This window comes from Ursus americanus, chromosome 11 (genome assembly GCF_024610735.1).
Source record: "Ursus americanus isolate L20-20 chromosome 11, mUrsAme1.1.p, whole genome shotgun sequence".
Lineage (NCBI taxonomy): Eukaryota > Metazoa > Chordata > Mammalia > Carnivora > Ursidae > Ursus > Ursus americanus.
Genome location: NC_142137.1, coordinates 8,986,876 through 9,012,009, shown reverse-complemented (window position 1 = coordinate 9,012,009; position 25,134 = coordinate 8,986,876). Strand labels below are relative to the sequence as shown.

The 25,134-nt window shown below is 49.6% G+C and overlaps 1 protein-coding gene across 1 annotated transcript in view; it reads left to right on the top strand.

Annotated features, from left to right (window-relative positions):
• The first annotated feature begins 270 nt into the window (after nucleotides 1-270).
• The window catches only part of LOC123798562 (gamma-aminobutyric acid receptor subunit rho-2), a 43,918-nt gene continuing 19,054 nt past the window's right edge, over nucleotides 271-25,134 (top strand). The window contains exons 1-2 of the mRNA XM_045807072.2: nucleotides 271-586; nucleotides 7,874-7,980. Of these exons, the coding sequence (XP_045663028.2) occupies nucleotides 474-586; nucleotides 7,874-7,980 (220 nt within the window). The 5' untranslated portion in view covers nucleotides 271-473. The remainder of the gene's footprint in view (nucleotides 587-7,873; nucleotides 7,981-25,134) is intronic.

The window sequence follows — 25,134 nt, the reverse complement described above, 5'->3', positions numbered from 1 at the left end:
TGCAAATCCACTCAGAATCCAAGCTGTCTCCCTAGGGGATGTGACAGACTGGTTTCATGCAGCCAGAGGGAAGGATTAATGATCTCAGCAAAGAGCTGGCATGTTCAAGAGGTTTAATTTTTTTTTTTTTTTTTTTTTATGTAACAGTTTTAGCAAAGCTGTTCTGGGACTCAGCGGAAGCAGAATTTCACAGGAGGACAAACTTGCTGACTAACGGCCAATCACTAAGCAGCAGAGAGGGCAAAGCCTTGGTGTTTGTGTCACGCCTGGGGGGGGGGGCGGTGGGAGGTGGGGTGGGACGAGCACCCCTATCAAATATCTAATCGGGAAAATCAGCCTGGCAGTCATGCTCTTGCAGCGCCTTGGAGAAGCACCGTCCCAAAGCGGCAGACTGAATCCGTGGTGCGGCCCGGGGGGTCGGCCCCGCGGCAGGTTCCTGGAGAGCGGCTGGTGGCGTCGTAGACGGTCACAGAATGCCTGATATCACAAGACTCATCTTGTTCCTGTTCTGCCTGACGGCTCTTGCGGAGAGCAGAAAGCCCAAGAGGAGGAGATGGACCGGGCAGCTGGAAATGGCCAAGCCAAGGTAAAGGCGTGGGTGGGAGGGCAGGAAGGTCACCTGTAGCGGCGCCCTGTGGGACAGCTCGCAGGAGGGCTGGCGGTCACGCTGTCCCGCTGGAGCCGATTTTCCAGCCAGAGGTAGATGGGGCCACCACCTCACGGAAAACAGTCTCTCTCGGAGCTCGAATGTTCTCCAGTGTCACAAGCCGCGAGAGAGCGAAGCCAGACTGGGTTGAGCATTTTGTTCTGGCATCTGGGCTTTGTCCAAGCATTTTGATTTAAAGCAGGTGGTTGAAGTGTTCATGGGTAAAATATCTTGTACTTCTCGGCTTGTGCTGCTTTGTTCCTCAGGATGACATCCTGTAGGGACCACGGGGCCCTGCTGAGTAATTGCACTCAAGAAATTTGCGGGGGGCGGGGGGACTGTAGATAGGAATTTAGTTTGAACTATTAAAAAAATGTAACTGAGAGCTGTCCTCTTTAAATTATTTGATTGGGAACAGCTTTATCATGGTATTGGGTTTCATTGCACTGTTTCAATCTTAAAAAGGTATATCAAATTGGTTGGGTTATCAGAAATACATGTGTGGGCAACAGGAACTGCTCTTGCAGGATGTAATGGAAATCTTTCCAAGATACTGGTTAGGCCCGGAATTTGCATTGAAAATTATGACATTTACAAATCGAAGTTCCTTAGTAAGCTTGTTTGAACCGATGTACAAAGCATGATGTCGACACGACTGTTCAGCATGAAGAAAAGAGCGAGCAGCCGAGATGTAGACAGCACGTGTGAGATGTTACACATCTGTTCTCCATTCTACTACGCATTGTGAACCAGGGATTGTGCATATAAACTAATATATTGAGCACATTTTCTAGGTCACTGGCTTTTATTTTTAATCAGGCACTGCTATCGGTGATAATTTTTTGAAATTGTACCTCCAATATATTTACTTTAAAATTATATACATATACTATTATATGTAATATATGTTATACATATTATATTATATGTATATTATACATATATATATTAAAGTAAAACATTGATTGCTTCCTTATTTTTAGATAAAAACTATCAGTAAGAGTTACAGTCTCTACTTTCTGCATCCCGGTGGCCCATCTTAAGCACCCCAGGTATACGCCGGCTTTGGAGACCGCCGCTCTGGGCGAGGTACCTACTCTCAGGCCTAACGCCACTCATGCCGAAAGCAAACAGATGAAACTTGTCCAGGATGACAGGAAGGAGGCACTGCTCTGCAGATCTTGTCCCGGTTCTGTTGGCAGAATCACAGGCTGTCGAATTGGAAGGAACCTCAGGGGCCATGGGACCCAGCAATTCCTCTGAGCTCTAAGACTGAAATGTGAATAGGTGTTGTGAGAAAAGGGGGTTTTGGGGTCAAAGAAACTTGGGAAAGTCTGGTTTAGATCATTTAAACAGATGTCTTTATAGCTCAGCTTCCAGAACCTTTATATGCAAATAGACATTCTGAATCTTGAAGAGGAAAATAAATTATGCAGTTTCTCAAAAAAAACCCCACATTTTGGACTATCTTATAGGATTCCTATTTTACGGAGCGTGTATTGGCCATGGACTTGTCTATTCTCTGAGAACAGTGCTGGGGTTCAGCACGAGCCCCTCAGGGATCCTCAGGGATCCTACTCGGCAGTCTGGGCTGTCACACCTGTGTCACTCCTCGGAAGACCCACAGTCATTCCCAGACACCTGCATGAGCTTGGGGACAGACTGAATCTGACCCTTGAGGGCTGAGGACAGTTTCTCGAAATCCATCCCAGGAGGTGTTAAAGTGGAAGAAAAGATGAGCCTACACATTTAACAAATAAAAAATAATTACTGAAGAGAGGCTGGGAGAGAGGATGGAGAACATGTCACACCAGGGCACATGGTTCTAGGCCTTTCTAAATCCACCAGGGCATGTGCATGCTCAGACAATCATAAAGCTATGTCTGTGAGAAATTTCAGCCACGCATCTGACTAAAAGATTACTTCCGTCATTGATACACACAAGTTAAGCTACACGAATAAACAGGAACAAAATGATGTGACTTCTAGAGCACGTCATCTCCGTAGGGCAGCTTCCTTTCTGTGAAGCCCTGGCCTCCCCTCCTACCTCACACGGTCATGCACACACACCATCCACCGTACAAAGGATCTCACCCAGTCTCTCTCTCTCTCACACACGCACACACTGTTAGGATCTCTTCTAACCTGTATACCTTCCGTATCACTCCGCCCAAGGCAACCTCACAAAACAATTATTCTGCTCAGTAGGTGCTTTTTCCAGAACTGCTTCCAGTTGTCCCACCCTTTGGGTCCCTCTTTATGGAACTGCTGCCACCTGAACCCATTTTCTCCTAGCTACTCGATTTGCTCTCTTCTCCCTGCCTTTCAGCCTCCCAGCCTCCCAACATCCCAGTTTTAGTCCACTCCTCCATGCCTGCTACCTAGGTTGGCCTCCTGACCACGTGATTGCTTTCCCCATGAAAGAGGCCCTTCTCCTGGAGATCTGAAAATGAACCTAGCTCTGGTCTCCGGAGGCTGTACTCTCCCCAGATAACATTCTCTGGTTCCTCCTGGTCCCAGAGCCTGGGGGCCGCTTCCATATTTTCTCCCCGCTCTGCAGCCCCCCTGGCTATCCTTCTCTTGGTCAGCATCATGGCTCACGTGGTACTGGGCTCAGGGGCAGCTTTGCTTTCCTGCTGCCCAGTGAGCCTCACCCTCTCCAGACGCCTGGTGAAGGAGGTGGGGCCAGGGAGTCAGGGAAGCCAGGTTGGGGGCCTGGTTTTATGGCTCCCCTGGCCATGGCCCGATCTTTCCGAACCTCATTTCTCCAACTGAAAAGGGGTGGTCGTGAGACCTAGCCCACCGGAATGAGGGGGTAACCACAGCTCAGGGCCTGCACAAAGAGAGGGTGATTCACACAGGCATGGTCGTCATGCCTGCTGTCATGGCTACCAAATAAACCTCAGCCCGGGGGGCACTAGCCCTGCCTCTCAAAGGTGTAGTGAGCACGTTTTTCCTCTCTCCCTGCCCAAGGCTGGTCTGAGGTCCCGTGGAGGTGCTGGCTGCCCCGCATTGGGCTGGGACTCAGGTCTGGCCCCTGGAGTCTGGGGTTTTCGGGCCGAGGCATCTGGGCACTGGAAGGGCGGATTGAGGACATCTACTCACACAAATAGCCCAAGGCTGGGGACATCAGTGGCCTGAGTTATCAAGTAACTGGTTCCTTTAAAAAACAAAACAACAAAAGCCCAGTTCTGGGCCCTCATTAATGGCACAGGCATTTCAAATCTCCTCTGTCCTTCAGGGGGGCTGGAATTCTGGGACTTCCGCTCCCTAATCCTCCCCTCTAAATGGATATGGAAACTGCTGGCCAGCAGGGATTTGCTCCCCGCCAGGCAGAGGGCTAGGGCAACTGCTGCACTCAGAGTTTAATGTCTATGATCTGCTAATCCCTTAGGCTGAGCTCCTCCTCCGCCTTTCTGGGATGTCTTTGCTGCGGTGTCGAATGTGGCCTGTCACGCCGTTGGTGTGACCTGGTACCCCCTGACTTCTGGAGCTGGGCTTGGGGCAGAGCCCGTGACAGTGGAAGCTCCGTGGAGGCACCCTGACAGTGACCACCATGCTTCAAGGGAACTCGACCTGGGTTCCATATTCCAGCTACCTGGGAGGAAGACGTTACATTGGACTTCCTTCCAATAGGCTTGTCTAAAAGCAACTCTGATCATGGCTTCTTCCTCCAACTGCTTAACGCCTTCAGTGTTTCCCCATCACCTTTGGATAAAGACAGAAGTCTTAACATGACCTTCAAGGCTCTGCCTCGCCTGGTCCCTGCGTGCCCCGCACGCTCCCTCGGTCCGCTCCCGTGCCTCTTCCTTCCCTTCCCCTTTTATTGAATGCCCACTCACCCTGCAGCCTAGAGCACTTCAAACTGTGTCCCAAACCCAACTAGAGGTGTGTTGAGTTTTAATGCCTATAGGATATCCATCGGGGGATCATCAGTTAGGCAGTTGGATGAAAGATCGAGAGCAGGGGGTACAGATTTAGGAATCGTCAACATGTTGATGACAGCCGAAGCCACAGCCGTAGGCTGCCTGCCACCGAGGGTGCAGCGGGAGAAGAGGAGGCGGCTGGGACAGGGCCGGGGGATATTAGCGTTCAGGGGGTGCGCTGAGGACAGGGAGGCGGCAATGCAGATTGAGAATGAGCTCTCAGGTGCTAGAAGGACAGCCCAGTGCCCGGTCCCGAAAGAGCAGGTTTCTAGCCGAGGCACGGCCCTCCGTGTTGCAGGGCAGCCGACGCTCAGCCGGCGCTCCTGCGGGGCTCGGGGCAGGCGCAAGCGGGGCAGGAAGCGCTTGCCAGCGACGCGGTGGCAGCAGCCCGAGGCACACAGCTGTCTGCGAGGATTATGGATTTATTAGGAGCGGAGGACTTTTCTTTCTTTTTTTTTCTTTTTTAAAGAAAACATTTAAAGACAAATATAACTACCATACCTGTAATGCTGCCGCTTTTCAATACGTTTTGCATGAGGAGGATGTGCGGTCTAGAGAGACACGCTGCTTAGTTTGGGCTCAGGGGAGGAGAGACTCGAATCCAGTGTGAAGGCTGACGAGAAGGGGCCTTGGGAAAGGGAGACGCTGAGGAAGCTGGGGTGAGGGTGTTTGAGGGCAGAGGTCAAGGGCTCCTCTGCCGAGCCCTCAGTGACCCTAGGGACCTGCAAGGCTGAAGGAAGTGAAAATACTACTACTGCCCCTGCTTCTGAGTGCCCCCCACCCTGTTTTCACCTTCTCCCTGGATATCTTATCGGCATCTCGAAATCAAGACGGCTAAGAATGAGATGAACCCCCTTCACCACAAACGTGCCACCTGCCATCTCAGGCAATGCCCCCACCATTCACCCAGGGGCTCAAGTCATAAACCAGCGTCATCCTCGCCCCTCTCTTTCCCTCATACCCCATACTCAATCCGTCAGCAAGACCTTTCGGCCTTCCTCAGATCTGATCATTTCTCTGCACCTCCCTTCCCTATCGCCCTGATCTAGGCGCCATGTTCTCAGCAAGAATCCTAACGGTCTCCGGTGTCTACTGTGTCCTCTGCAGTCTTCTCTACACAGCAGCCAGGGTATCTTCTCAGGTCCTAAACAAGTCCTTATGACTCCCCTGCTCAGAATTTCATGGGTTTCCCCTCTCAGTATTATACTCGTGAGGGTCTCATGATCTTGTCCCTGGCCTTGTCTCCCACCTTCTTTCTTATTACTTTCCTTCTCCTTGCTCTCCTCACACAAGCCAGACTCACCTCAGGACATTTGTACTTGCTGTTCCCTCTCTCAGAGTGCACGTTCTTTAGATCATCTCATGACTTGCTCTGTCCCTCATCCCCTCTGGGTCTCAGGTGGCTTCCCTGACCATCTTCCACCCCAACCCATCTCCCTCTTATTCCTTATCCTGGTTGATTACATTTTTATGGCACTTTGCACTTTCTAAAGTTACATTATTTATCTGTCCACTGGCTTATTGTCTATCTCCCCACTGGGTTATCAGCCCTGTGAGGGCAGTGACTATATGTCCTCCCCATGACTAGTACCGCATCTGGGCAGAGTAGGTTCTCCATAGAGATGTGGTTAGCAAGTGGATTTGAGTCTAGGAATTGAGGACTTGTGCGACCGGAGTGTGGGGTGGCTGTCCTCATGCATGTTGACATCCCAAGGTTGATGGAGAGGAAGAGAAGCTGTTGGAGCCAAAGCCATCGCTGGAAGGGGAGAATGGTTGGGAGGCCTGGAGCTCCAGGTGGCTGTAAGAGTAGCGCTGTAAGGTGGGAAGCCCAGCTTATAGGGGAATCTGCTTCTTGGAGGGGACGGGGGAGGGCAGACCAATCTTTAGACCAGCACTGCATAATAAAACTTTCTGAGATTCTGGAAATGTTACAGAGCTGCACTTACCAACATGGTAGCCACCAGCCTCAAGTGGCTATCAAGCACATAAATATGGCTAGTATAATTAAATAACATGAGTATTATTTTGTTTTAGTATTAATTATTTTATTAATTAAAATTTAATTTAATTTAATTTAATTTAACTTAATTTAATTTAAATTGACTTAAACAGCCACATGGAGCTAGTGGCTACTTTAGTGATCAGCTCGGTTTTAGCCCTCCCAAGAAATTACACCATCTGGGCAGAGCTGACAGAGAATGAAAGTTAAGGACTTCATAGAAAGATGTCTCAAAGAACAGAACCTTGAGAGAGGAACATGTTACTTCCCTCTTATAAAGTCTAAACAGGAAATATGCCTATTTTTCTAAAAAAAAAACCCCTGAAGTATGATAAGGACACTGAGCGTAAAATAGGGATTGTATTTAAATGCACAACAAACATTCAACCCCAAATCTCTTCATCTACTACAGTCCTTAAATATCCTACACATAACAAAATTTACAGTAACACTGACTTCCGATAAGGTTGTTCAGTTTCTTCAGTCAAGAATTAGATCTCACATCTTGTCAGACACAAATCCTTCCTCCCTCTCTCCCTTTCCTTCTCCCTCCTCTCTTCTTTCTGTTTAGTGATAATTATGTCAGTAGAATATTGCTTTAGAGTATTTTGGATTTTACTGCTTTCGGATTATGTATGGTTTTGGTGAGGAACAAAAAATAAAAAAGATCTGGAAAGAGTGAGTGTGGATGAGAGAGACTAGAGAATGACCCCTTTGTCATCTGGGTTAAGGAAAGAGAGTGGACCTGGGTCTGCAGCCCGAGGCTGGCTCCGGCCTCCACCACCCGCCTGAGTCACCAGAGCAACTCTGTCCCCAGCGGGGCCTTGATCCCCATGGCCTGTGCCTTGCCTGCTCTCGGGGCTGAGGTTCTGCTCCAGGGTGGGCTGTGCAGACACGTGCCAGCCGGACTGACGGAAGGAGCACTGGGTCTGGCGAGGATAAAACCAGCATGTTTAAACTTCGCCATATTTGTGTCAGAATTTTATTGATTACAAAACCAATATTATAGTAACATAAGAGAAACATTTAAAAAAAAATGTATCATCCTCCACCATTCAACCCAAATGCTGTCATCCAATCATAACTTACCTTAGGAAGGCCCTAGAAGGGTGTCGTCCTCAGGACCTGCCCGTGAGGACCTGGAGGGGACAGGGTGGGAGTGTGTGTGTGTGTGTGTGTGTGTGTGTGTGTGTAGCCTTTAGGGGTGGAGAAATGGTGTCTAACAGGTAGATCCTGCAAGGAGTCACCCCCACAAATGCCTTTGTGGGCCACTGAAAAAATGTCTCTTGCTTGTCTTTGCAGTCACCTGTATAAGAAGAACCTTGACGTGACCAAAATCCGCAAGGGAAAACCTCAGCCCCTTCTCAGAGTGGAGGACCACGACTTCTCCATGAGGCCCGCCTTTGGAGGTAGGACCGGCGTGGGGCCTGCTCCCCGGGGCTGCCTGCTGCCGCTCTGTCCTGTTCTCGCAGGCCCAGCCCTCCCTTGGGGCCCTGATTTTCCCACTCACAGTCGGATAAGCCCACTTCGGCTTCCAGAGTCCCACATTTTCCCAAGGAGAGCAGAGCTGCAGGGAAGGGAGCAGAGAAGGGTGCCGACGGAAGTCCTGCTGCCGGCCAAGCTGTTTGCATCCCGAGAGGACCTGCCTGCCGCTGCAAAGTCTCTGTTCCTACAATATGAGCCAGCCTGGAGAGTCTGGACACCACATGGCTCCCCTGCTCAGCCACCCTGATTAGCTGGAAATTTGGGGTTTTGAAGGCCACCTGCCCTTCAGTGCAGCAACAATTTAACGCTTTACAAGTCCCCTCCCAAGGGGGCGTTGCTGCTTTGGGGTCAGGGAGGGGTGTGACGAGGCTGGTGGCGGTCCCTTCCAGGAACTGGAGAAACGCCACGGGCGGGCCAGGAAAGGAGCTGGCCATCTGTTCTGACCAGGCTGGGAGTGGGGTGAGAAGAGCAGAATGTGTGAGATGTGGGGCCAACGCTCCCCCGCCTTGTGGATTCAGGAAACTGAGGCCCAGAGCATTTCAGCCAGTGCCCCTCCCCCCCCCCCCCCCCCCCCCCCCGCCCCGGCCAAGCCGACCTGGGCCAGCTGCCTTCCCTTTCCCTTTCTCATCCTTTCCAGATCTTCTCTTAGGTGCCTGGGGCAGTAGGGGTGGTCTGCAGTCAAGTCGCAGACCTTCTCTGAGCCTCTGTTTGCTGGGTTGTAAAATGGGGATAGTAATCCCTACACTGTCATCGCCTGGGGGAGGGGGTTGTCAGGATTAAAGGAGATAATGTGTGTAAAGCCCTTGACACGTAGGGGTTCAAGGTCCCCTTAGAAAGCCCAACTGTCAGGCCCTCCTCTGTGTGACTATTAAGGGATTAGACCTTCATTTATCCCAGAGGCCTTTGCATTTTAAAAAGCCTCCCACTCAATCCCTGAGCTCTGACACCTGCTGAGCAGAAGGATAAAAGGAGGAGGCAGATTCTGGCCCTGTGGCCCTTCTTCCTGCCCAGGAATGCCCCTCACTGTGGGCTCAGGGGGGGAGGCCGCAGTTTCTCCGGTGGTGTTGGTTCCCCCCCCCCCGGGGGGAGGGCTCGCCATAGAAATGCTGACAGGGAATTTTAGGAAAACAGTTTTCCTGAATAAGCGTCTCTAAAATAGCTGTATCCGCTCCAGGAGGTCTGAGACATCCCTGTCAGCAGGAGGCTTTCTCGTAGTGTCAGTTGTAGAGGGTCCGCTGAGCGGCTAGAACAGTAGTACTCAGTACTATTAATGACAGCTAACACTCTCATAGTGATTTTTCTGTGCCGGGCACCATTCTAAGCAAGGTATGTACGTACAGGATCTCATTTTAGTCGTCACAGCTGCTCCATGAGGTAGATAGTATTATTTTCCCCAGATGGGGAAACTGAGGCCCAGAGAGGGGAAGTGACTGGCTCAGGTCACATTCCTGCTGAGGTTAGACCCTTCCTCCTGGCTGAGGCTCTTTCTTTTCCCTTCCACCTGTATGTCCCTCATGCAGGGCTGACAGACCCATCAGGTGCAGTAGGCATAGCGTCAAATGCTCACAATGATACTTAGAAGCCTCTGAAAATATTTTAATTTATTTTAAAACCAGAAGAAAAAAATGCAATGTTAGGTAGAAGAAAATGTTTGAAGACATATAATTATATATTCGCCTCATACCAATACAGTTATAAAATATGCTTTTTAACATTTTTTATGGCGGAAGGAGCCCATGAAAGCAAAAGTGCCCAGGGCCCTCTAAAGTCCTAACATGGCCCTGCCTCAGTGTACAGTTTTGGGGGGCAGGTGTGTGTGTATGGGTGCGGGTAGTATCCTGAAGAACTTGTAGTAACTTTCCACTGGAGGCTGTTGCTGCTGGCAGGAGCCTGAGCAGTCACGTGGTCAATACCCTCAGTTTACTTGGGGTAAAGAAGAAGAGCTTGGGGTCCGGGAGCTTAGGAGGTGGCTACAGAACCTCCAGGAGCAGAACTTTGGTTTCATCTGGGATATAAGCTGCAGAAATGAAAGCCTCCTAAAAACTTCCCCTCCTCAAGGAGAAAGCCAGGAAGCCAGGAGCTGGCTCTCAGGAATGGCAGGGTAATTGTTGCCCTGTTCCCGGAAAACCTGGCTCGGAGCACAGTCATCCCACAGGCTGCAGCCCCAGTCCGGGTGCTCCTCCCTCCAGCCACATTCGAATAGCAAATCGGACTTCCTGTGCCCTGACCCTTGCCACCGCTGGGCCCGCCAAAGGGGCCCCTCAGAGTGAAGGGTCAGGACAGTCCCCTGCTCCTGCCCAAGTGAGCGTCTGAGGCCGGGAAGGCCCTGCCCTTGGGGGAAGCTGCAGGGGAAGGAGGTGTCACCACTGCCTCTATGATGAGTCCTGAGGCTCCCACACGTCAGATCTCAGTTCCCAAAGCACAGGGTGGGGGCCGTTTCGCCCTCTTTCCACCCGCCACCCACAGGGCATTTGGTCCTCGGGCACCTTGTATCCTATGCAGGGCTTTCCTGGGTGTCCAGACACCACTTGGCTGCAGGGGCGGAAAGGGAGCACATAGCGAGGTGCCAGGGCTCCACACTCCCACCCGCCCCGAGACAAGACAGCTTGTGATTCAGGAGGTCCAGGCCAAGCAGCTGGGATGGGGTCATCCCAGGAGTGTGGGGTACCTGGAGATGGTTTAGAGCCAAGAAGCCTTCCCTGCAGGTGCTTCTGAGGGTCCCATTCCACCCAGCACCTCATCCTTGGGTGGGGGACACGGCCCGGTGGCCGACAGGTCTCTGAGGGAGGAGGCTGGCGGACAGCACCTAGTTGACTCTGGACAGGTAACAGAAGGCACTCCTTCCTTGTGCCAGGCCCCCGGGAGAAGCAGAGCCTGGGCCCATCCTGACCCCCTCCTCCCCTTCACACCCACGCACACTAAGCATGCCATTTGAACAAAGATGTCTGCTGCTAGTTGTGGGGGATGCCTTATTCCTGTCTTCTCTATTTCATTTCCTTAAGAGGGGCTTCCTTGTGGATTGATGTTGAAAAGTAGTTGATAGAGAAGAATTTATCTAAGGTTAGATACCCCATGGGTGACCTTTTCAACCTGGAAAGAGAAAGGATTAAAAATCTAGCAGCTTCCTAATACTCCCAGGGATCAGTTGAAACGAAAATACCTTGCCTAAGCTCCCAGCTGCCTGATTCAGTATGTGTCCTGGTTAGAGAAAGCTCCAGAGGCCTGGGAGGTCTCCTCCATGTGTCAGGAGATAGGTTGCAATTCTGGTTTTTCTTTCTTTCTTTCTTTTTTTTAAATTTAAATGTAGTTTTTTAAAAATTGTGGTAAACTATAGAGAACATAAAATTTACCATTTTAACCATTTTTAAGGGTACAGGTCAGCGGCACTTTTCCTCAACCACCACCACCATCCATCTCCAAAAATTTTTCATCTTCCCAAACTGAAACTCGGTACCCATTAAACACTTAACTCCCATTCTCTCCTTTTTCCCCAGCCCCTGGCAACCACCATTCTACTTTCTGTCTCTATGAATTTGGCTACTCTAGGGACCTCAAATAAGTGGACTCATACAGCTTTTGACTGATTTTTGTGACTGGTTTATTTCATTTCGTATAATGTCCTCAGGGCTCACCCACGTTGTAGCATATATCAGAATGTGCTTTCTTTTTAGAGCCAGATAATATTCCACTGGATGTAGAGATCACATGTTGTTTACCCGTTCATCTGTTAGCAGACGTTGGGTTGTTTCCATCTTTCGGACGTTGTGAGTGGTGCTGCCATGAACGCAGGTGTACGGAGAGCGGTCTGGGACCCTGCTTTTCATTCTCTGCGGTAGTTGCGAAGCGGAACTGCTTGGGTCATATGGTAGTTCTGTTTACTTTTTTGAGGACCCTCCACATTTTCTTCTATAGCAGCTGTGCAGTCTACATTCACACCTGCACAATGCTAATTTCTAATTCAAATTGCATACAGGGGAGGCCCAGGAGGGATGGAGGGTCATCGTGGATTCTTTGACTTATATCCGAGGAGTTTGTCAGGCTGGTCAGGAAGAATGGTGGCAACAAAGTCGGTTCGGTTCTCCAACCAAAACCACTTCTATTCATAAGACAGATACGTAGTTTTTGAGCCGCGGGGTGCCCGACTGGCCCAGCGGGTAGAGCGTACGGCATCCAACTCTTGATCTCAGGGTCTGAGTTCAAGCCTCATGTTGGGTGTGGAGCCTGTTTTTAAAAAGCCCCATACTTTTTGAGCTGTTGTTATGTGTCAGCAGGGTCTGTGGTATCTGGGGACCCAGTGGTGAGCAAGAGAGCCATAGTCCTTGGAGTTTGTACGCTCTAGTGAGGAAGACCAGTGTTGCCGAGATCCTCCGTCAGGATGTCAGATTGTGCGGGGAAGGAAAGTGCGGGAGCTGTAGGGCGCACACCGCACAGTCTGGTCATGGGCACCAGGCAGCTGCTGCCCCAAGGAGCCAGGGAGGAAGAACACCGAGGAGCCACCCTTGCCTGGGAAGCAAGTGCTATTGGAGTCCTTTACAGTCAGTGACTTTGCCTGAAAAGCTAGATCGTTCTCAAGAAGCGAACCGTGTACTGGGGACTAGAGAAGCGATGAAGCAATGTAGGATGTCGCTACTGATGGAGTGAGGGGACTGAGGGAATGGTCGGTTCTGTTCAGAGAGCACCAGAGAGGCCTTCGCTCAGGAGGCGATGCTTGCAGTGAATCTGGAAAATGCTCAGTGGGTGAGCCCAGTGGGAGGATAAAGGACAAGCCTGGGAGAAAGGTGTTCTGGAATAAAGATGAAGTGTGTCAGTGGACTATGAGCAGCTCTGCGTGGCTGGACTATATCTAGGGTGTATGTGTGTGCGTGTGCATGTGCGTGTGCGTGTGAGGCGGGGCACAGAGGCCGCGCAGGGGCAGCTCTGGGAGGACATGTGTTTTAGGCAGCTCACTGTGGGCCTGTGGGAGGATGGCTGGAGCAGTTATCATGGATACTGGCCACTGGCTGGCCACTTCTGGCCCAGAACAGAGCCCATGAGAGATTAAGCTAAGGCCGCAGAGAGAATGGAGGGGTCTGAGGGATGCTAAAAAGGGAGACGGCCTCTGACGCCGTCAGGGAACCGGGGACACCTAAGCGTCAGCCCTGGGGGAACCATTCACTGAGATGCAGCATTAGGGACAGGCAGTTGGGAGAAGATGGAGTAACCGCCCCGGAAGAGAGGGACGGCTCAGAGGGGTTGCGGAGAGAGTTTAATGTGCTGGGAGCATGGAGCCATTACCAAGCTGAGGCCTGAAGGGTAAGAGGAGGCAGCTGTTACCTGATCTGGAAAAGATCTAGAGCTGTGGCCTCTGGGAGAGGGCTGCAGCCTGTAGACCTTCAGGGAGTCACCCGGGAAAGAAGCAGTTCCCCTCATTCCCCTCCCGCCTTCTGATGCCCACGGGCACTTTCACTGGCCGTACCCAGCCAGAAGGCAGGAGGCAGGGACCCGCCGTGGTCAGCAGCAGCCTTAGGCGCGGGCAACGGGGCCCTGCTCCGGCCCTGCTCCGGCCACATGCCTGCCTCAGGCTGTGTCCTGTGGGGCCAAGAGGCGGTGCCCACGCGGGGTCTCCCTCCTGGCCACATCGGAGCGCAGGAACTGGGACTCACTCGTCCGCACTACCCTGAGCCCGTTTCCAGGACTTGCACAGGCCTCTTCCCTAGGCAAGCCCCCAGGGGGACTGCGTCATCCATGTGGACACCCCTCTTTCTGAGGGGTGGCCGAGGCATAGCTGTTGGAAGGGGGTGGGATGGAGCTTAGATACGTGGATGGGGGTGTCACATGCGTGCACAAGAGGCTCTTCTGCACGTGGGGTGCTGCTGAGGGGGTAGGAAAGAAAGGTGGCTCAGGGGTTGGGGCCCCTCTCCCTGTCCTGGCATGTGCCAGCCTGGAGCTCTGGGGAGTCTAAGCGTTCTGAAGTGGGACTTGGCCTTTGGGGTCATTGTGAAGGTGTATTTGTCGAAGAGGTAGGATAGGCAATGTGTTATATTTCTCATGTTGCAGGACCCTAGCTGGATTTATAAGCCTCAGATATTGAAGCGTGCGGTGTATGGGTCTCTGGTTGCGCTCTTGCCTGTGGGTGGGCCTGCAAATGCTGTTGCTGTCCATAGAGGTCTTTCCCCAGCACCGGGCAGGAGAGCAGGCCTGGAGGGGCAAACCCACAGGTCAGCGTTGGGTGGGTTGAGATTGAGTGACTCAGACAGACCCGGGGACTGAACCCAGCCTGTGATGGGGGGCAGGTTGGGGCACTGGTTGGGCCAATAGCACCTTCCCCACATTAGCTTCTAGAACACAGGAGACACCCTTCCAGCGCTAAATTCATGCAGCAAAGGACTGAATTCAGGAGAGAAGGAAGGCAGCATTGCCTCATGTGATAACTCATGTGATAACTGCAAACCCCAATGCTTCCAGCTTTCACTTAGTGAACCTTACGATCTTCTGTCCGCTTGTTCTCGGGTGACTCAATCTGGAAGGTGTGGAGCCCTTGCTGAATTTGCCCTCCTCCCCTTCCCAGTCAACCAGCTTGAATCAATTCATCCATCAAATGGTCACACAGATCTGCCCCTTCCTTCCCCGGCCTCACCCCCTTACACCACATGTTCTCAACATGGTCTTTCCGGGGTGAAAAAGACACCTTACAGTGGTTTATGGCCCTCCAAAGTTCAGTCCTCCCTGACCAAGCCTTTCTTCTTAGTATTTCATTTAATTTAAATTAATCAATAACCTTAAATTCCATTAGAATTTTCTCTTTAGGGGCAATAAAGATAAGAAGCTCACAAGCACTGCCTATAGGAATTCTCCCCCTCCGTCGCCAGGTTCACCTTCTGGAAACCTTGGTTCCCTGTACTGTTTCCTCACAAACTGCAGGCTTCTCATCTTCTTCAAGAGTAAATGCAGCCCCTCTTCTCCCTGTTGGCTCCAGAGGACTCCACAGTCCAGCCCAGCTCACTCCTGTCTCCTCCTACCCCTAATTGTGACTCTTCCCCCCAGAATGCTCTCAGTCCCTGCGCAACCATGCTTGTTTCTGCCTATGAGCATCTATCTGTCCACGTCACCCCTGCCCCATGCTGTCCTGCTGTCCTGCTTCATCCAACAGCCTGTCCATGTCTAGAACCCTGTTTCATTCCTTTCCTCTAGCGTGAGGCATCTCTCAGCTATTTTGAATGCTAGGACTTTCTGCTTTGCTTTTTTTTTTTTTTTTAAAGATTTTATTTATTTGAGAGAGAGAGTGAGAGAGAGCGAGAGCATACAAGCACAGGGAACAGCAGAGGGAGTGGGAGAAGCAGGCTCTCCGCTGAGCAGGGAGCCTGATGTGGGGCTCCATCCCAGGACCGAGGTGCCCCAGGACTTTCTGCTTTGAAATAATGCAGACTCATTCTTTCACTCACAAGACCGTCCCTCCACTTCAGACACCAAATGCAAGTAGTGGGTTCCCAAGTCACCTGCAACCCCTTCTGCAGGTTCAGTAGCGTGCTCTTATGGCCCACAGAGCTCAGGGAAGTACTCGACTTGCTATTCCTGATTTATTATAAAGCGTGTTATAAAGGACACAGATGGGCAGCCAGAGGAAGAGGTCCACAGGGTGAGAACTGAAGGGTCCTGAGCGCAGGCGCACTGTGTCGTGGCACTGGGGTCTGCCACCTTCCCAGCATGGGGGTGTGCTTGCTCACCTGGTGGCTCACCAAACTGTGCCGTCGAGGGTTTTATAGAAGTTCTGTTACAGAAGCATCACTGATGGTCACCTTGGCCATCGGTGATCATCTCAACCTCCAGTACCCCCTCCCGGAGGCTGGGCAGTGGAGCTGCAGCTGGAAGTTCCAGGCCTCTACTCACATAGTAGGTCCCCCTGGTACGCAGTCCCCATCTGGAAGCTACCTCCTCATTAGCATAAACTCAGAGAAGTTTGGTGGGAGTCTGTTGTGAATATAAAAGATACTCTTCTACCACTATCCCTCAGGAAATTACAAAGGTGTTTAGAGCTCTGTGCCAGGGACCAGGGAAAAAAACCAAATCTATATTTCTTATCATATCTCAATACAATTGCTGTGTCACTGTGCAAGGTTACTGCCTAGTTACTTCTCTGGTTGGACTGTCTCTAATGTGATGCCTTCCTAAGGCAGTTTCTAAGGTAATTCTGAGGCTTTTCACCTGGGATGATACTTTAGAACCACTCCCATGTAAGACACCCTCTGTGTGCCCCAGGGCCCCAGGGCTCTCCACGTGCTTGACTCTGCGGCCTCCTCCCTAGCAGGGATTCAACCCTGGACTTCTAAGCTGCAGGAGTCTGGCCACCAAGGCCTCAATGGCTACTCCTCTGCCCCAGTGAGGCCCGTGGAGCCAGCTTAAGGCAAGGTCATGGCTCTCTTTGAAGCCGTGGCCTCCCGTTGGGTGCTTCTTGGACTTCCCTGGTTCGGCTTCCCCGTTCCCACATGGAGTGGTCTTGTGCTCCACTGTTACATTTGAGGTTGGGAAGCTGAAGCTAGGGAGAGAGTTGGCTTCTGGGGCTCCTGCAGACTTTTCCTCCCAGGAGCTATCGCCCTTGGAAGAGACCCCCTCTGATCCTTCCTCAGTGTTCTTGGCGCTTCCCTTCTGGAGCACAAACCCTAACTTGCCTCCCATGCTATGCTCCTACTCACTCCTTCCCCTGAAATTAATCTTTCCTTTCTGGTCTCTCCCCCACACAGCCCCTCCCCTGCAATCCCCTTGGGGCAGTCTCACTCCATCCCTCACTTGACCCCACCTGAGAGTCCAGGTGAGCAACAAGGTCACTGCGTTCCAAAAGGACAGGATGCTGGACCCCAACAAGTCTGTTTGGGGATGTTACATTTAAGAAATTGTTAGATATCCAGTGGAGACCTCTTCTAATCTTTGACAACAATCAGGTCTTGGAGTTTGGGGTCAGAGATGGGGCTCGGGGGGTGAGGAGAGTCAGCATGGGCTTTCAGGGGAGGGGTGGTTGTGGAAGGGGCTGCACGTCTGCAAGGAAGAGCTTTGTCGCAGAGACCACAGGGGACGGTTTCAGCAAGGAGGCCTGGGCCCCAGGAAGACTCCTCGACTCAGCGAGGGCCAGGAGGGGAGGACAGGAAGGAGGTGGAGACAGCTGGTGGAGATCGGTAGCGGAGGACCTTGACAGCGAGAGGAAAGGGGCCGTTAGGGCATGGGAATTGTAAAATCTCACTTCGGAAGCCTCATTAGAGGTCAGCCGTCGGGTTCTCACACTTGCGTGTGGATCGGCGTCATCACGGTGCTCCGGAAAACCCAGACTCCCAGGCCCCCCCTGAGCCTGTGGCTCGGGAGCCCTGGGGTAGCAGGGGCTCCAGAATCGCGCTGCTGGTGAGGCCGTTGCCGCTTGCGGAGGTAGAGCCCCAACCTAGTCCAGCCTAGACCCTAAAGTCCTAACACCGAAAATCCTGCTTTAACAAAAGATCATAGACTGGGCAGCTTAAACAACAGAAGTTTATTTCTCACCGTTCTGGAGGCTGGGAGTCTGAGATCAGGGCGCCATCGATGCGGTTTCTGATGAGAGTCCGTGTCCTGGTTTGCAGACCGCCGCCTTCTCGCTGCGCCGTCGCGGGGCTAAGGGAGAGAGGAGCAAGCTCTCTTGTCTCTTCTTACAAGTCCTGTTTGTGGACGTTCTACCCTCATGAACTACTCCCTTTCCGAAGGCCCCAACCTCCTAACACCATCACAGGGGAACTAGGCTTCAACATATGAATCTGGGGGGCAGGGGAGTCACAAACATTCAGTCCACAGCACCACCTCCTTCCTTGGGGTCTCTGCCCACCCAGCATCTGCGTGGGCCCTTGTGACCCCTCTCGGTGATGAAGATGTGACGGGTTTCCCCACGACAGTGAGGCATAGTCAGTGGAGAAGGGCGAGGCTGCTCACAGGCAAACTCTTTTTCCCAAAGGGCAAGGGATCGAGGCTGCTGCCTCGGTGAATCGGCGGTGGAAAGGGTACCTTGTACTTACCGAGGTGTCCCACGAACACGTTCTTCCCCGCTGACGCCGCGGCAGCTGCCCCGATTCCAGACGCTCCCCCGTCCACCTAGGACACTCTCTCTCGCCTCTAAAAAAATAGTTTCTCGAGGTGAGCACTGTGTTAGTGTTCCGTAGGTCTTAAACAAATCACCACAAATTTAGAGACTTGAACCAACACAGATCTTATGCTTCTGTTGTTCAGAAGTCCGAAATGGGTCTCACTGGGCTCAACTCACGGTGTCGGCGGGGTTGTGCTCCTTTCTGGAGCTTCCAGAAAGAATCTGTTTTCTTGCGCTTTGCTTTCTGGCTTCTAGAGGCTGCCGAGATTCCTTGGCCGCTGGCTTTTTTCCTGTCTTTAAAGCGAAGCAGCAGCTGGGTAAGTTCTTCAAACATTGCATCACTCCGAACTCTGTTTCTTTCTTCCACATTTAAGGACCCTCGTGATTACGATGGGTCCACCTGGATAATCAAGGCTGCTTTTCCTATTTGAAGGTCAGCTGATCAGCATCCTTAGTACTATCTGCTGCCATAATTCCCCTTTGCCTTGTGGTGCCTAACACATTCACAGGTTCTGCGGATTAGGATGTGAACATCTTTGGGGGGGCATTATTCTGCCTACCACAAACGTATATAAATCTCGTATATAGCTCAAATTTTTACATGTGTAACTATTTATCCTTGGAAACACTATCCAGATCAAGATATAAAACACTTCCAGCTCCTCAAACGGCTCCCTCACATCCCCTCCCAGATGGTGTCTCCCAAGGGCAACCATTATGCTGACCTCTGTCACCATGAATTAGTTTTGCTCATTCTTGAGCTCCATATCAATGGAATCAAACAGCATATGACACCCTGTGAGGTAAACTTGTCCCTCCTTGGAACAGTACAACGGAGAGTTTTTTCATCATTTGAGTGCCAGTCTGTCTTTCCGAGGGAACCCAAGAACTTTGTGGATGTGGTCAGGGAGGGAGGCTGATGGCTCACTGCCTTGGCATAGCATGGGAGAAGGGGTGTGTGTGTGTGTGTGTGTGCGTGTTTGCTGACTTAGTGAGTTGATGCAGAATGCTGAAGTGACCAGCAGACCAGCACCGGCTTCAGCTCTGGACACAGAGCCCACTGGGTGGGAGGGTTTTGCTACTGGAGACAAAAGGCGGGGCCCCGGATTTGCCAAAAGACCTGCGGAGTCTGTTGCATCTCAGTGGACACCAGGCCAGGGCTCGGTCCAGGCCACGTACTTCACGGCAGAGGCCAGCCAGTGTGGATGCCAGGGCCCTTTCCTCCTCTGTGCTGCAGGGTCACCTGAGGTGAGAGGAAATCTGAAACACTTTAAAAACCGGACTAGACTGAGTTGCTGTTAATTGATAACTGAAAAATTCTCACACTCTGGGCATGATCTTTTGCAGGAAAGATCAAAGAAGCTGCTTTTTCTCCCCCATCTGAGAAGTGTGGGTTAATTGTCCACCTCACTGCCCTGCACCCCCAGACACTGTTCATACAGCCTGAAATGCCTTTCTTCCCTTCACTACCTGCTAGAAGTAACCACTGCTTCAAAGCCCAGTCCAAACACTATACTATGGTGATACTTTCTCCAGTGCCCACTGTCAGAATTAATCAAAAGTTGTCTCTTTTGTGAAATTCTCCACAGTGCCCTTGGTTAGAATTAATTGAGCTTTCGTCCTGTAGTATCTCCTAGATGCTTCTATTACCACTTTTGTGATGTGTCCTGAAACAGAAATCGTTGTCCCCCTTCGTGGATTTTTGTCACCTGGAGAAAGCAGCTGTGTCTTCTTGATCTCCCTTCTCCCAGCTGCACCCCCAGGGCACGGTGTAATGGACATGGGCAATGCAGGTGTGAGTGAATGACCCAGGCAGTCGGCGAAGGTGTGGTGACACGAGGAAACTCTGCATAACGGCAGGTCTTGTTCGGAGTGAGCTGAGATGCCGATCTATGGAAGATTGTGACATCTAAAACATCGAAGTTAGAAGAGTAATGAAGAATCATTATTAAGGTCTTGTTTTTTGTTTCAATTAACATTACTACAAGTCTGAGAAAAGTTCATTATAAAAAGAGGCTTTGGAAAGACTTTGAAAAGATACTGCCAGATGACAGAAGACACGAACAGATATTTCCACAGAGAAGACATACGGATGGCCAACAACACGTGAAAAGATGCTGAGTATCACTCAGGGAAATGCAAATCGAAACTACAATGAGTGTTACCTCACACCGGTCAGAACAGCTAAAATCAACAGCACAAGAAACAAGTGTTGGTGAGGATGTGGGGAAAAAAAGAACCCTGGGCACTGTGGACGGGAATGCAAACTGTAGAAAACACCACAGAGGTTCTTCAAAAAATTAAAAATAGAATTATCATATGATCCAGTAATTCCATTACTAGGTATTTACCCCCCAAAAGTGAAAACACTAATTCAAAAAAATAAATGCACCCCTATGTTTATTGCAACATTATTTACAATAGCCAAATAATGGAAACAGCCCAAATGTCCATTGATAGATGAATGGATACAGTAGAACAGAGTATTACTGGGCCATGAAAAAGAATGAACTCTTGGCATTTGTAACAACATGGATGGAGCTAGAGAGTATGGAGCTCAGTGCAGTAAATCAGAGAAAGACAAATACCATATCATTTTACTTATATGTGAAAATTAAAAAAAACAAATGAACAAAAGAAAAAAGAGAAAAACCCAAAACAGACCCTTAACTCTAGGGAACAAACGGATGGTTACCAGAGGGGAGGTGGGTGGGAGGATGGGTGAGTATCACCTGAGGGGGATTAAGAGGACACTTATCCTGTTGAGCACTGAGTCATGAACGGAAGTGCTGCATCACTATACTGTACCCCGAAACTAATATAACACTGTATGTTAACTATACTGGAATTTAAAAATTGATTAATTAATTTTTAAAAAAGATACTGCCAGATGAGTCTGATTAATCCGCGGACCACAGCATTTCTTTTGACAAACCCTTGAGGTGTTCTTCTCTCACTTTAACGTGGCAAGTTGTAACTCCTTAGTACCGGGGAGCATGCACCGCTCATAATCACCAGCCCTTCTTCAAGTGTGGCCCGCAGAGCCTCTTCTGTTGTGGGGCTTCCCCCATTTCATTCTGTGGCACAGTCCGCTCACGCTGCTGGAGGCGAGTGGAGCTGCACTTGTGCTACGGCTCGGGCTGGGTGACGGTCCAGGACCCGAGTCTGGCCGTGTGGGCAGTTATGCTGGTGTGGCGGGTGGAACACCCAGCGCACCTGTGATTTCCTTGGGGCGTCAGATCTGCAGCGCTGCCCTTCAGTGACGACACCAGTGCTAAGAGGGTGGGGGTGATTCCTGCCCCATCCCCCCTGTGTATTAAGCCCTCTTCAGACCAGGCTCTCTGTTCTGTGAGTGCTGAGAGAACCAGCAGTAAGTTTCAGGCTCTACCTTCTAGGTAAGTGAGATAGGCCACGGTAGTAATGACAGCGATAATATAACTCTTTATAGAACATCTCATATGCCAAACCCTTACATGGGCTTTGCAGGGATTAACACATCAATCCTCATGACAACTATATGAGGTTGCTATATATTATACCTATTTTACAGATAAGGAAACTGAGGCACAGAGAATGTATGTATGCCCAAGGTCACACTGCTAGTAAATGATGGAGCCAAAATTCAGCTCCTGGCTAGCTAACACATGGATTTATTTTTTGGCTTTTTGGCATCTCAGAGTCATTTGAAAATCTGTTTGTTTCCCAGGATAATGATAATCTCTCTGTCATACACACGCACGCGCACACTTTTATATGTGATGTCAGGAGGTTCTTAGAATCCTTGCACCTGTCCCTAGGGCTCCATGGAGCTCAGGATAACTACCCCAGTCTCCTTGCACGGATCATCTCCACCCGAGGACATCAGTGGAGAATGACGAAACAGAGACATGAGCAAAGCAGTTCGGGGCAGCTGGGAGGTGGCATGAAGGATACCTAGGGAGGGCAAAGGAAGGAATGAAAGGCCAGGTGGGGGACCAGAGGAACGGAGAAATGGCCCTCTATCCTGCCCTGGAGCCTGGTCTGTCTTCTGGCCCCCATGAGGGCAAGGTGGTTTTCTTGGGCTTATCTTCCACTTTCTGATCTATCATTCCTACTTCAGAGGCTCCTCGACCCACTGATGACCTGGTTGGAAAAGACGGGAGTGGGGGACTCAGGGGCCTGCTTCCTTAACCCGAGTTGGTAAATGACTGCTTTGTTCTCCACCAGTGGGACCAGAGAGCCTGCAATACCCCCCCCACCCCGCTCTGCTTCCACACTTCCAGAGGAACCTCATGCCATTATCCTCAAGTCTTCCTGTCTATCGATATGCTTATTGCCCCACCCTCCTCTAATGCACGTGGGGCTGGGGGGGATGTTTCAGATGCTTTCTCCAGTGCAGATTTTGGAGGCTGACAAAGCAGAAAGACAACCCTCCTCCCCAGTGGTTGATGGGGGAAGTGGATGAGTGTTCTGGTAGGAAAGGAACAGGACACTGTGGGTTCCAGCAACCTCAATTAGGGGGTCGGGGAAATCCTCCTAGAAGAAAGGTGGGGTTTAAGCTGAGACTCTGGTCAATTTGACTAGATGGAGTAGTAATATCTTGTGTTTCAAATGGAGTTATGTCTATTGATTCTTTCCTCTTTTTTTGAAATGCTTATTCAAGTCTTGCCTGTTTTTGTATTTGGTTATCCGACTTTTTCTTAATGGGACTCTTAGGAATTATTTATATATTCTGCATGAGCTCTTTGCCAGTGATGTTTTTTGATAAAGAGGAGTCTTGATTTCTTCACTGGAAAAATGTTTTTAAGATTTTATTTATTTATTTGACAGAGCGCGAGCACAAGCAGGGAGAGGGGCAAGCAGGCTCCCTGTTGAGCAGGGAACCTGACTCAGGGCTCAGGGCTCCATCCCAGGACTCTGGGATCACGACCTGAGCCGAAGGCAGATGCTTAACTGACTGAGCCATCCAGGCGCCCCTCAATGAAAAATTTTTTATTGAATTGTAACACGTATACAGAAAAAATACACAAATCATAAGTGTACAGCCTAGTAAATTCTTGGAGAGTGAGCACTTTCATTAAATGAGCACCTCGATCAAGAAACAGTATTTCCAGAAGTCTCCTCTCCCTGTCATTATCCTTCCATCATGGACAACCATTATTCCGTCTTCTAACACCAAATACCCGTTTTGCTAGGTAATCTTAATTTCCATATAAATCTGTCATCTTTTCTTATGGTTGGTGCTTTTTGTGTCCCGATATTGCTCTCCTGCGATAAGACTATATTCCCCTCTGTTACCTTCTGGAGCTTGTTGTTTGGCTTTTCACATTTGGACCTATAATCCATTTGGGGTTATGTTGCATATTGTGTGATTTGCGTAAGAATTGCCAATTGTCCCAGCGTTAGTTATGAAAGACACTATTCCTTCTCCAATGATCTGTAGTGATATCTTTATAATAAGTCAATGTCCTTAAATGTGTGTGTCTGTTTTTGGACTCTCTGTTCCATTTGTCAATGTGTCCATTTTTATGCCAGTCCTTCACTTCTTGTTTACTATATTTCTATAAAAAGTCTTGATATCTGAGGGTGCCTGATCGGTTAAGCATCTGCCTTCGGATCGGGCTTGGTTCATGATCTCAGGGTCCTGGGATCGAGTCCCGCATCAGGTGCTCCTCCTTCTCCCCAGTTTGTGCTCTCTCTCAAATAAATAAATAAAATCTAAAATCAATCAATCAATCAATCTTGATATCTGGTAGAGCACATCCTCCCACCCTGTTTTTCGTCAAGATGGACTGCTTTGAATTTCCTAATAATCATTTTGTCAAATTCCATAAGAAAACCTAATGAGATCTTGATTAGAATTGCCCTGAGTCTATAGATCAATACGGGGTCATTCAGATTTTTACAATATTGAATCGTCCAATACAGAAACACGGTCTATTTTCCCATTTATTTAGGACTTTAATTTCTTTTAATAATATTTCATAGTTTACTTTATGGAGGACATCCAGATATTTTGTTAGATTTATTTTAGGTACTTATTCCTAGGCATTTTTGATGCTATCATTAAAGGCATTTTAGAGCAAAATGCCTTTTCTAACTTTGATTTTTGTATATTGACTCTGTATTCAACATCCTTATTAAAATCTCTTATTAATTCCACAGTTTTTCTGCTAATTAAAAAATTATATACCCAATCTTATACAAATACTAGCATTTTTCTTTTTTTCCAGTTGTCATAACTTTTTCTCATTTCTTTCCTTATCGTACTATCTAGTCCTTTCAAAACAATATTGAATAGAAGGGGCATTTACAGGCATTCTCAATATTAAAGGAAATCTAACAACACTTTACCATTAAATACGATATTTACTTGGGTGCCTGGGTGGCTCAGTTGTTTAGGTGTCCACCTCTTGATTTCGGCTCAGGTCATGATCTCAAGGTTGTGAGATCCAGCCCTGTGCTCAGCTCAGAGTCTGCTTGTCCCTCTCTCTGTGCTCCTCTTCCCCATCCCCCCAGCTCATGTCCTCTCTCTCACAAATAAATAAATACATAAAATCTTTAAAAATAAATAAATATGGTATTTACTGGAGCTATTTTTTTAGTAGCTATCACTTTTCAAATTAAGGAAGCTCCCTTTTATTTGTCTGTGCTTGAAAAGAATCATAAATGGACACTGATTTCGTCCTAAACCTTTGCTAGAATTTGCTGGTGAAGGCATCTGGACCTATCTTTTTTTTTTTTTTAAGATTTTATTTATTTATTTGACAGAGAGAGAGACAGCCAGCGAGAGAGGAACACAAGCAGGGGAAGTGGGAGAGGAAGAAGCAGGCTTCCAGCGGAGGAGCCTGATGTGGGGCTCGATCCCATAACGCCGGGATCACGCCCTGAGCCGAAGGCAGACGCTTCTTAACGCCTGCGCCACCCAGGCGCCTCTGGACCTATCATTTTCTCTGTGGGAAAATTTAAAGACTCAATTTTTTAAAAATAGCTATAAGGCTTTTCAGGTTTTTGTATTTCTCCTTTT